Source organism: Rattus norvegicus, chromosome Y (genome assembly GCF_021556685.1).
Source record: "Rattus norvegicus strain SHRSP/BbbUtx chromosome Y, alternate assembly SHRSP_T2T, whole genome shotgun sequence".
Lineage (NCBI taxonomy): Eukaryota > Metazoa > Chordata > Mammalia > Rodentia > Muridae > Rattus > Rattus norvegicus.
The window spans coordinates 5,001-18,556 of NC_141555.1; the positions used below are offsets into that span (position 1 = coordinate 5,001).

The following is a 13,556-nucleotide window of genomic DNA, read 5'->3' on the forward strand; positions in this document are numbered from 1 at the left end:
CCTAACCCTAACCCTAACCCTAACCCTAACCCTAACCCTAACCCTAACCCTCTAACCCTAACCCTAACCCTAACCCTAACCCTAACCCTAACCCTAACCCTAACCCTAACCCTAACCCTAACCCTAACCCTAACCCTAACCCTAACCCTAACCCTAACCCTAACCCTAACCCTAACCCTAACCTAACCCTAACCCTAACCCTAGCCCCTGTGACCCTGTCCCTTGATCCCTGACCCTGACTCCAACCCTGAAACTTGACCCTTGACCCTGACCCTTGAGCATTGAACCCAACTCAACCCTGAAACTTGACCCTTGACCCTGACCCTTGATCATTGAACCCAACTCAACCCTGACTATTGACCCATGTCCCTGATCTCGCCCTTAACCCACTCTCATTACAACTGGGTGTCTTTTTCCTCCCGCCTTTTTCAGTGCGCGTCTATTACAGACTGCGCGGTTAAAAAATTTTGCGCCTCTACGCTGCGCTTTACGGTAACGCCACCCGCGGTCCCGCGGTGATGACGCCAAATCCCGCCGCTGCCGCGTCCCCTCCGCTCGCGGTCGCCTCCAACGCTCCGCCCTCCCAGCCCCACCGGGCGCGGCCGGAGAGAAGCTCTGACCACCCGGATACCCGTCCGTTCCCGGAGGGCGGCGCAGACTGCCAGGCAACCCTGTCACTTCCGGACTGAGGCCCCGATCGCCAGCCCCACCCCCGCCCGGCTTTGCCCTGAGTGAGGCGCCGACCGCCAGGCCACCCCGTCGCGCTGACCACCAGGACACCCGGCTCCGCACGGAGTGAGGCGCTGACCGACAGGCCACCTTGCCACTCCCGGAGTGCGGTTCCGGACCACCGGGTTAACCTGCACCTCCCGGAGTCAGGCGCTGACCACCGGGACTCCGGACCGCGCCGACCACTACGCAACCCGGCCGCTCCGACCAGCAGGCCACCCCGTCACTCTCGGCTGCACGGGGCACCGACCACCAGGACATCGGGGCAGTCCCGGAGTGAGGCGACGACCACCGAGCCACCCGGCTACAGGGACCACCAGGCCACCAGGCTCCGCCCCGGGTGAGGCGAGGACCACCAGGCCACCCCGTTGCGCTGACCACCAGGCCACCCGGTCGTGCCCATCCCCAGGCCACCCTGCCGCTGTCGGAGTGAGGCGCAGACCACCAGTGCACCCCGTCGCGCCGACCACCAGGTCACCGGGCAACGCCCGGAGTGAGGCGCCGACCACCAGTCCACCTCGTCGCGCTCACCACCAGGCCATCAGGCTCCGCCCCGGGTGAGGCGCGGACCACCAGGCCACCCCGTTGCGCTGACCACTAGGCCACCCGGCCCCGCCCCGAGTGAGGTGCCCACCCCCAGGCCACCCGGCTGCTCCGGGAGTGAGGCGCGGACCACCAGTCCACCGGGTCGCGCCCACCCCCAGGCCACCCGGCCCCGCCATGGAGGCGATCTGGCTGTACCAGTTCCGTCTGATCGTGATCGGGGACTCGACGGTCGGCAAGTCGTGCCTGATCCGCCGCTTCACCGAGGGCCGCTTCCCGCCGGCGTCGGACCCCACGGTCGGGGTCGATTTCTTCTCGCGCCTGGTGGAGGTGGAGGCCGGGAAGCGCGTGAAGCTGCAGATCTGGGACACCGCGGGGCAGGAGAGGTTCAGGTGGGGCCGCCCCGCCTGGGTCCGGGGGGTCGGGGGTGGGGTGGGTTCTGCCCCTGGGGTCGGGTTTTGCCCCGCGGGGTCCGGGGGCGGGGTCGGTTCTGCCGCTGGTGCCGGGTTTTGCCCCGCGGGGTCACGGGGTGGGGTCGGAAGGAGTGGGCTGGGTCGGTTCTGCCCCTGGGGGTCGAGTTTTACCCCGCGGGGTCAGGGGTCGGGGTACGGGGTTAGGGGCGGGGTCCGTTCTGCCTCTCGGGGTCGTGTTTCACCCCGCGGGGTCAGGGGTCGGGGTCCGGGGTCTGGGGTTAGGGGCGGGGTCGGATCTGCCCCTGGTTGTCGAGTTTACCCCGCGGGGTCAGGGGTCGGGGTCCGGGGTCTGGGGTCTGGGGTTAGGGGCGGGGTCGGATCTGCCCCTCGTGGTCGTGTTTTGCCCCGCGGGGCCGGGGGGCGGGGCCTGGGGCAGGTTCTGCCCCTGGGGATCGAGGTTTTTCCCACGGGTAAGGGAGGGTGGGGGTTAGGGGCGGGGTCTGTTCTGCCCCTCGGGGTCAGAGGGCGTGGTGTGGGTCAAGTTTTGCCCCACGGGGTCGCGGGTCGGGGTCGGTTGTGCCCCTTGGGGTGAGATTTTTTGCCCCCGGGCTCGGATGACCACGCGTAGGGCTGGAAGCACAGGATGCATAGGGTGTGTGGGTCAGGGGTCAGGGGTCGCACGGGCGTGTGAGTCTCCGGAGGGTGAGGAAGCCGAAGACATAAGCAGCGCGTGGGAAACGTATAGGATAAACTGCCGCCCTATAGGATGTATAGGATAGGAGAGCACCGTGTAGCGCGAAATAAGTCCCAGAGCTGGGTTTGAAAATTGTTCTGCGTCCTGGGGGGGGGGGGTTTGGGGCGCTGTGGTCTGGAGCGTAATGTATAAGAAATGTATAGTGAATGTGCGTAGGGAGGGGCCGTAAGGTATATATTACATAGGTAAACCCCGCAGCGTGTAATATATGACGTATGTCGCATAGGTAAAGCCCACAGTGTATGTATAATAGCGTTTATATTAAGTAATAGGTGATAACATACATAGTAACATATACAAGAAACCGTAACGTATATATTATGTAGGTAAACACCGCAGCGTATGATAAATGACGTATGTCACATAGGTAAGGACCACAGTGTATGAATAATAGCGTTTATAATAAAGTACAGTAATACATAATAACATACATAGTAACGTATAGAATGAGAAACCGTAACATATATAGGTAAACACCGCAGCGTGTAATAAATGACGTATATCATAGATGTAAAGACTATAGTATATAATAGCGTCGACAATAAAGTACAATAACAGGTAATAACATATATAGTGACGTATCTAATAAGAAACCGTAATGTATACCGTAAATTTAGAATACATTGTAATATATAATAGCATATATATATAAAATACCATAGTATAGTGACAAATAGAATAAAGCACTTTAACATATAGCAATATATTAGTATAAATAAAATATGATAAATACATATAGTAAGTAGGTGGAACGAGGAGCCGTAACGTATATATCATATAGGTAAACACTGCAGCGTATAATAAATAATATATGCATCACATATGTAAAGACCACAGTGTATAACAGCGTTTATAATAAAGTACAGTAACAGGTAATGACACGTTGTGACGTATATAATAAGAAACCGTAATGTATGCCGTAAATTTAGAAGATATTGTAATATATAATAACATATATATATATATACATATATATATGTATATATATATATATATAAAATATCAGGGGGTTGGGGATTTAGCTCAGTGGTTAGAGCGCTGGCCTAGCAAGCGCAAGGCCCTGGGTTCGGTCCCCAGCTCCGAAAAAAAGAAAAAGAAAAGAAAAAAAAATATAAATAAAATACCAGAGTATAGTGAGAAATAGAATAAAGGACCGTAACATATAGCACTATCTTAGCATATTGAATAACAATGTATGATAAATGCATACAGTGTGTAATTTATATACTATATAATGATGTACATATACATGGACACCGTAGCGTACAATGGTATGGATGATAAAACACAACAATGTGTAACGAGAAGAAACCGTGATATAGGATCAGGTACAGATTAACAATACCACAGTATGTGGTAATGTATATGTATAAAATACCGTAAAGTATAATGCATGTAGATACCATAGCAGATAATAAAAGAATGATGTGTAGTAACGTATGCGAGAAACCGTAATAGATACCATATATATTTTAGAAAATGCCGTGACATATAGCGTATATGTACATAAAATGCCATAAAGTATAACAGTATATACAATGAAGAATGATACAATATAGCAATGTATATACATACATACATATAGGATTTTTTCTCAATGTATCATAACCAGAAACTGCAACGTATAGTTACATATATATAAAAAAACATCATAATGTATAATAAATATATACGTAATAAGGTACTGTAATATATATATGTGTGTAAAGACGACAGTATATAATAGTATTTATAACAAAGTAAAATAATACGTAGTAATGTATAATGAGAAGCCGTAATACATACCATAAATACAGAAAATACTATAACATGTAATAATGTATTTATATAAAATACTGCAAAACATAATGACATACAATAAAGCACTGTAATATGTAATAATGTAAATAGTAATATGTATGAGAAGCCGTAATATATACCATAATTATAATAAATACTATAACATGTAAAAATGTATGTATTTAAAATACTGCAAAATATATTAACATATATAATAGAGCCCTGTAACATATAGCAATGTACACATGATTTTTTCTCCCTACCATGCCATAACAAGAAGCTGTGATGTCTAATTACGTGCAGAGTAAAACAAAATAGTATACAATAATGTATATGTAATAAAATACAGTAATACATACAATAATGTGTATAATAAGAAGGCATAATCTATACCTCCATATATATATAAAGAAACCATAATATATATTGAATATATATGTAATAAGGCTCTATAATATACATCAAGTATGTAAGAACCATAGTGTATAATAGCATTTACAGTAAAGGAAAATAATGTGTAACAATGTATATAGTAATATATATAATGAGAATCCGTAGTATATACCTCCATATATATAAAAAAACCAGAACATGATGAACATATATGTGATAAGGTTCTGTAATATACATTACATATGTAAGAGCCACAGTATATAATAGTATTTATGAGAAAGCACAATAAGACGTAATAATGCATATAGTAATATATATAATGAGAAGCCGTAATATATGCCCTAACTATAGAAAATACTATAACATGTACTAATGTATGTGTTTAAAATACCGCAAAACATAAGGACACATACAATAGAGCCCTGTAATATGTAGCAATGTATATATATATATATATATGATTTTTTCTCCATAACATGCCATAACAAGAAGCCGTGATGTCTAATGACATGCAGAATAAAACAAAATAGTGTATAACAATGTATATGTAATAAGATACAGTGTGTAATACATGTAGTAATGTGTATAAGAAGGCATAATCTATACCTCCGTATATATATAAAGAAACCATAATACATATTGAATATATATGTAATAAGGTTCTGTAATATACATTACATATGTAAGAACCATAGTGTATAATAGTATTTATGGTAAAGGAAAATAATGTGTAACAATGTATATAGTAATATATATAATGAGAATCCGTAGTATATACCTCCATATATATAAAAAAAACATAACATAATGAACATATATGTGATAAGGTTCTGTAATATACATTACATATGTAAGAACCATAGTGTATAATAGCATTTATGGTAAAGGAAAATAATGTGTAATAATGTATATAGTAATATATATTATGAGAAACCATAACATAGTGAACATATATGTGATAAAGTTCCGTAATATACATTACATATGTAAGAGCCACAGTCTATAATAGTATTTATGAGAAAGCACAGCAATATGGAGTAATGTATATAGTAATATATATAATGGGAAGCCGTAATATATACCATAAGTATATAAAATACTGTAAAATAGGACACATACAATAGAGCCCTGTAACATATAGCAACATATATATATATATATATATGAGTTTATATATACATATATAAATCGCTGAGGATCGTGGGTAAATCATGTTATTTGCAAAGCATCCTGGGTAACCCCGCCCCTCTCTCTCTCTCTCTCTCTCCCCGCCCTCCCCCGCAGGTCCATCACGCGCGCGTACTACCGGAACTCGGTGGGCGGGCTCCTCCTCTTCGACGTCACCAACCGCCGCTCCTTCCTGAACGTGAGGGCGTGGCTGGCGGAGGCGGAGGCTGCATCCGGGCCGGAGCGGGCGTCGCTGGTGCTCGTGGGTCACAAGTGCGACGTGGGGTCGGGGTCGGGGTCAGAGGGGGAGGAGGGGGAAGAGGGGGAGGAGGGGGAGGGGGCGGGGCGTCGCCCCCGCCGCCGAGTGACGCGGGCGGAGGCCGAGGCGGAGGCCGCCGCCCACGGGCTGCGCTACGTCGAGACGTCGGCGCGCGATGACGTCAACGTGGAGGCCGCCTTCGCCGCCCTCGCGCGGGACATCTACGACCGCGTGCGCCGCGGCGAAATCCGGGAGCGCGAGGGCTGGGAGGGCGTGCGCGGAGGGCCCGTCCCCGGGATTGTGACGTCCTCCGAGGAGGCCCCGCGGCCCACACGGGGGTGCCCGTGCTAGCCACGCCCATTCGGGACCTATAGGATCCATACATTTGACTGGGACGCGTGGGATCCACGCAGTGACCGGAGGGAGCCCTCTGCGCCCCGCCACTCGGACTCATACGTCATCGACATACGGAATCCATATATCGACCTGGACATATGGGGCCCATGCAGTGACTGGAACGTATGGGATCCATGCAACCGGCCACTTGGGACGTAAAACGGGGCCAACGCATGGGATCCATATATGGACCGGTGACGTATAGAATCCATGTGTTGACTGGAGGGAGCCCACCACGCCCTGCCACTCTGACCTAAAATTCCAGCAACGTATAGGATCCATGCATTTGACTGGGGCGTGCGGGATCCCTGCATGGACCGGAGGGGCTCTGCACGCACGGTCACTCGGACCTAAAAGTCATCCATGTAAACCATCCATACATGACCAGGACGTATGGAGTCCATATGTGACCAAAGAGCCCAGCCCAAGGATGAGACGTGAGCGTGTCTATCTCACCCTCCGGCCACTCGAAGTCACAGTCCATCAACGTATAGGATCCATACACTGGACTGGGAGGGGACGTATGGATTTCATACGCGACCGGAAAGAATTCAACCTTCCCGTGAGAAAAACACGCCCGAGTCACGGAGCCCGGGTGACGCCAGACTCTGCAATGGCCGCCGTGGGCGTGGCCGGATGTATGGATCGCAGCCCCTATGGATTGTGTTGTCATCGTTGTTGCCATGGTTATGGAGCCGCGCTGAGGATACCGGGTAAAGCGGGCGGAGCTGTGCATCAGGCCCTAGGCCTTTGACGCTAGGACATTTGCATATTAATGAATTATGTCAATCGTTTGAATGTTCTGCATAGTAATTAAGTGTCCACGTTATAGTTCTGCATATTATGTTAATCGTTGCTAATTATTTGAGAAATCTGCATATGAATTAGTTGTATCATTCCTCCATATTTAAATATTCTGCATATTAATCTCTGTTATTAATTTATATCATTTATGGCTGATTACTTGAACATTCTACGTATTAATTTTTATTATTGATATTTATGGCTGATTATTTGAATGTTCTGCATATTAATTAATCTCTATCAATTTATATTATTTAAGGCTGATTATTTGAATATTCTGTGTATTTTATTATTATTCATATTATTCATAGCTGATTACTTGAATATTCTGCGTATTAGATTATCGACGATGCGCGATGGTTATTACTCATTATCTGCATAATTTCTTATCCCATTGCTTATTATTTATTCACCTTAATGTATATCCTCTAATTTATGTCGCGTGTTCGATCCCCGTGGGATTACTGTTACTCGATGTTTTATTTATTACTTTTATTACTCATTTTATTATTATTTATAATTTTTATTAATACTTTACCGTTTATTATTTATTACTATTTATTACTATTTATCGTTTAACTTATTTACTATTTATAATTTTTAATACTTTACCATTCATTATTTATTATTATTTAACTTGTTCACTTACGTATGTCATTGCTGCTCATCGTTATTTCTATTTTTGCTATCACTTTATTATTATTTATTACCCTTATTTGTTATCATTAAATGTTTACTGTTCACAAGAATCAGCGGTTCGTTTGCTTTATTAATATTAATATTCATTAATTTCTCTGCTGTTCACGTCCCATATTATTTATTTAATGCTTAGTATCTCGTTTATTTATCTAAATTTATTTTACTGTTTTTTATCATCCCACTTTTTACTTAATACTTATTTTATTTAATATTCATTATATTGTTTTATTACCTATTTTGTTACATTGCAATATTTATATTATCTTTATTTATTTAATGCTCATATTATTTTGTTTATTGTATTTATGTCTTATTATTTTTAATATTTTCTATTTTCTCATTTGTTACTTTACTTAATATTTATGTTATCCTTTTAACATTTATTATTTTATTATTACATTATACTCGTTATTATTTAATATAACATTATATATAGTACATATTATCATTACTATTACTATTTTAATTATAGTTATTACATATTATTTAACATAACATATACAGTACATATAGTACATATTATTATCATTATTACATATTATTTAGCATAACATATATAGTACATATAGCATATATTATTATTATATATTTTTATTTCATTTTCTTCCTACAAACCGGCCACGCTTTACATCCAATTCCAATCCCTCCGGCGCATCACAGCCCAGGCCGAAAAAAATAGAAAAATAAAATCCATACATCCTGGTCCCGTGCGGATGGTTCCTGTCCTCAGCTCCAATGAACCAAAAAAATAAAAATGAAATAAAAAACAACATAAAATATACGTCTGCCATCTTTTTCTCAACGGAGACGCCTTCTATACATTGCTGCACCCGGCTCTGTGACGCGGGTTTCGAGGCGCCCGGCGAAGTTGGTGCAATGGGGGTGGTGACTGGGATGTATGGAATCCATACGTGACCACGACGTGTGGGACCCGTGAGTCAGACCTATAGAATGCATGCATGGGTGGGATGTATATGAATCCACACATTGGCCGGGACATATAGGATCCACGCGTGACTCGGATGTATAGAATTCACACGAATGGGATGTATGGAATCCACAGTGACCAGGACCTGGATGTATGGAATCCGTACAGTGTCCAGGACGTGTGGGACCCGTATGAGCGGGATGTTTAGAATGCACGTGTGGCTGTGACGTATGGGATTCATTAGGAGTGGGATGCATAGAATCCATAGTGACCAGGGCCCGGATGTATAGAATACATTCAATGTCCATACGAGTGGGACGCATAGAATCCACATGTGACCAGGACGTATGGCATCCATACACTGACAGGAGGGAGCTCTCTAGGGTCCAACGCTCGGGCTCAAATGCCACAGACGCACCGAGAACATATGGAATCCACACTTGGGTGGGACATATGGAATCCATAAAATGAGCGGGACGTGTGGGACGTCCCATATGAGTGGGACGTATAGAATCCACACTTGGTTGGGACGTATGGAGTCCAATTGGCCAGGACGTATAGAATCCACGTGTGGCTTGGACATATGAAATCCATACAGTGGCCAGGACGTATGAGATCCACGCATGGCCGGAATGTATAGAATCCACACGTGGGTGGGACGTATAGAATCCACCCACGTCCGTGTGGGACGTCCTGTATGAGCGGGACGTATATAATGCACGTGTGACTTGGACGTATGGAATCCACACAGTGGCCAGGACGTATGCCATCCGCTCGTCGCCGGGACGCACGGAACAACGAGGACCAAGCAGGTGAGCAGGGAAGTGAATCGCGCCCCGGAAGCCATGTTGCTCAATGTATGGCGTCGGGCGGAGACGAAGAGGAAATGAAATCGGGACCCGGGGCCGAGCGTCAGGGCTTCAAGGACGCGGGGCGAGGGCGCTAACCACTGCACGGCGGGCGGTCATCGTTACGTACGTTAATGTAGCATGTTTACGTTTATTTAAATTTATTTCTACTTATTCATAATGCAGCTTTAAGTTTATGTTAATTTATGGTAATGTGGACTTATGTTTACGTCCATTTACGTTAATAATGCTGTTTAAATTAATATTTATTTACATTAACACGGATTATTTACATTTATTCCTATTCATTAATGCAGTTTTACATTTATGTTAATTTATGCTAATGCGGACTTGTGTCTATGTTCATTTACCTTAACAATGCTGATTTACATTAATATATTTATGTTAATAATACAGATTATTTACATTTATTTCCATTCATTAATAACGTGGGTTTACATTTATGTTAATTTGTGCTAATGCAGACTTGTTTACATTAATAACAGATTTGCATCCGAATTTATTTTCATTAATTATACAAACTTAGTTATTTACGTTAATGATGAGGATTATTTACATTTATTTCTAGCTAATAATGCAGTTTTCCATTTATGTTAATTAATGCTAATGTGGACTTATGTCCATGTTCATTTATGCAAATAACGCTGATTTATATTAATATTTACATTAATAATGCACTTATTTACTTTAACAATGCAGATTATTTACATTTATTTCTATTTCTTAATGAAGCAGTTTTAAGTTTATGTTAATTTATGCTAATGTGACTTATGTGTACACTAATTTACGTTAATAACACAAACTTATATTCGTATTTGTTTACATTAATAATGCAGATTATATTTGTTTCTATTCCTTAATGATTAAGATGAATATTTATGTTAATTTTTGCGAGTGCGGATCTACATTTATGTTCAGTTACGTTAATAATGCAGACTTAATTTTAATTTACATTAATAATGCACTTACTTATTTACAATAATGCAGATTATTTACATATATTTCTATTTGCTAATAGTCAACATTAATATTTATGTTAATTTATCATAATGTGAACTTATTTGTACGCTCACTTTTGTTAACACACATTCACATTCACATTTATTTACATTAACAATGCAGATTTATACTTATTTTTATCTACGTTAATGATGCGGGTTATTTACATTTATTTCTAATAATGCAGTTTTACATTTATGTTAGTTAATGCTAATGCAGGCTTACGTCTATGTTCATTTATGTTAATGACGCTGATTTACATTAACATTTATTTACAATAATGATGCATTTATATTTATGCTCATTTACATAAATAGTGGAGATTTATATTTATTTTTATTTATTTTAATGATGCAGATTATATTCATTTCTATTCTTTAATGATTAAGATTAATATTTATGTTAACTTTTGCAGTGCAGATCTACATTTATGTTCATTTACATTAATGCAAATTATTTACATTTACTTCTCTTTATTAATAACGCAGCTTTACGCTTATGTTAATTTATGCTCATGTGGACTTAAGTGTACGCTCATTTATGTTAAGAACACAGATTTACATTCATAATTATTTACATGAATATTGCAGATTTGTATTTATGGACATTTACATAAATAATGGAGATTTATATTTAATTTATGTTAACGATGCAGAACACATTGATTTCTAGTCCTTAATGATTAAGATTAATATTTATATTAATTTTTGCAATTGCGGATCTACTTTTATGTTTACTTATGTTAATAATGCAGATTTACATTCATAATTTTTTACATTAATAACGCAGACTTAGTTATTTGTTAATAATGCAGATTATTTATATTTATCTCTACTTGTTAATGCAGATTTACGTTTATTTCTATTTGTCAAGATTAATATTTGTGTTCATTTATGCTAATGCGGACTTATGTCTACGTTCATTTATGTTAATAGTGCTGATTTACATTAACATTTATTAACATTAATAATGTAGACTTAGTTATTTACGTTAATGCAGATTACATTTATTTCTATTTATTAATAATGAAGTTTTACAGTTATGTTAATTTATCCTAATGCGGACTTATGTGTTTGCTCATTTACATTAACACAGACTTGCATTCATATTTATTAACATTAATAATGCAGGCTTATTTACATTAATAATTCAGATTATTTACATTTCTTTCTATTCATTAATAATATGGGCTTATATTTCTGTAAATTTGTTAATGTGGACCTACTTGTACGCTCATTTACGTTAATAACAGACTTACATTCGTATTTATTTACATTAATGATGCAGATTATATTTATTTCTATTCCTTAATGATAAAGATTAATATTTTTGTTAATTTTTACAATTGCGGATCTACATTTATGTTTACTTACGTTAATAATGCAGATTTGCATTAATAGTTTTTTACATTAATAATGCTGATTATTTATATTTATCTCTCCTTAATGCAGATTTACATTTATTTCTATTTGCTAATAGTCAAGATTAATATTTATGTTAATTTATGCTAATGCACACTTAAATCTATGTTCATTTATGTTAACAATGCTGATTTACATTCATAATTATTTACACTAATATTTATGTTCATTTACGTGAATAATGGAGAGATTTATGTTAATGATGCAGATTATATTTATTTCTATTTCTTAATGATTAAGATTAAAATTTATGATAATTTATGCTAATGCAGAATTATGTCTATGTTCACTTACGTTAATAATGCTGATTTACATTAACATTTACTTCCATTAATGATACAGACTTAGTTGTTTACGTGAATAATGTATTTATATTTATGTTACATTAATAATGATTATTTGTATTTAGTTTTAGTTATGTTAATGATGCAGATTATATTCGTTTCTATTTCTTAATGATTAAGATTAAAATTTATGATAATTTTTGCGAGTGTGGATCTACATTTATGTTCATTTACGTTAATAATGGAGATTTATCTTTATGTTAATAATGTAGATTTAATTTTAATTTACATTACTAATGCACTTATTTACACTAATGCAGATTATTTACATTTATTTCTATTCACTAATCAGTTGTTAATTTATGCTAATGCGGACTTCTGTGTATGCTCATTTATGTTAATAACACAGATTTGCACTCATATTTACAATAATGATTCAGACTTATTTACGTTAATAATGCAGATTTACATTTATTTCTATTCATTAATAACATGGGTTAACATGTATGTTAATGTATGCTAATGCGGACTTATGTCTGTTCATTTACATTAATGCTGATTTACATTAATAATGCAGATTTATATTTATGCTCATTTATGTTAATGATTTATATTTATTTATGTTAATGACACAGACTATGTTTATTTCTATTTCTTAAGGATTAATATTTATGTTAATTTTTGTAATTGCGGATCTACATTTGTTTACTTACATTAATAATGCAGTTTGCATTCATAGTTTTTTACATTAATAACGCAGATTATTTATATTTATTCTACTTATTAATGCAGATTTACGTTTATTTCTATTTGTCAAGATTAATATTTATGTTAATTTATGATAATGCGGACTTATGTTTACGTCCATTCACGTTAATAATGCTGATTTGCATGAACATTTACATTAAGAATGCAGATCATTTACATTTATTTCTATTCATTAATAACATGGGTTTACATTTACCTTAACTTATGCTAGTGTGAACCTATGTGTACGCTCATTTATGTTAATAACACAGATTTACATTCATAATTATTTACACTAATAAGGCAGACTTAGTTATTTACGTTAATGATCCAGATTATTTACATTTATTTCTATTTGCTGATAACTGAGAT

General features: G+C 39.3%; 1 protein-coding gene across 1 annotated transcript; it reads left to right on the forward strand.

Annotated features, from left to right (window-relative positions):
• Positions 1-718: 718 nt before the first annotated feature.
• LOC147997923 (ras-related protein Rab-39B-like) lies at positions 719-7,986 on the forward strand. Its single transcript, XM_087601308.1, has 2 exons — positions 719-1,664; positions 5,896-7,986. Exons 1-2 carry the CDS (start codon positions 1,450-1,452, stop codon positions 6,386-6,388), a joined length of 708 nt encoding a protein of 235 aa, XP_087457434.1. The 5' UTR covers positions 719-1,449; the 3' UTR covers positions 6,389-7,986.
• Positions 7,987-13,556: the final 5,570 nt, after the last annotated feature.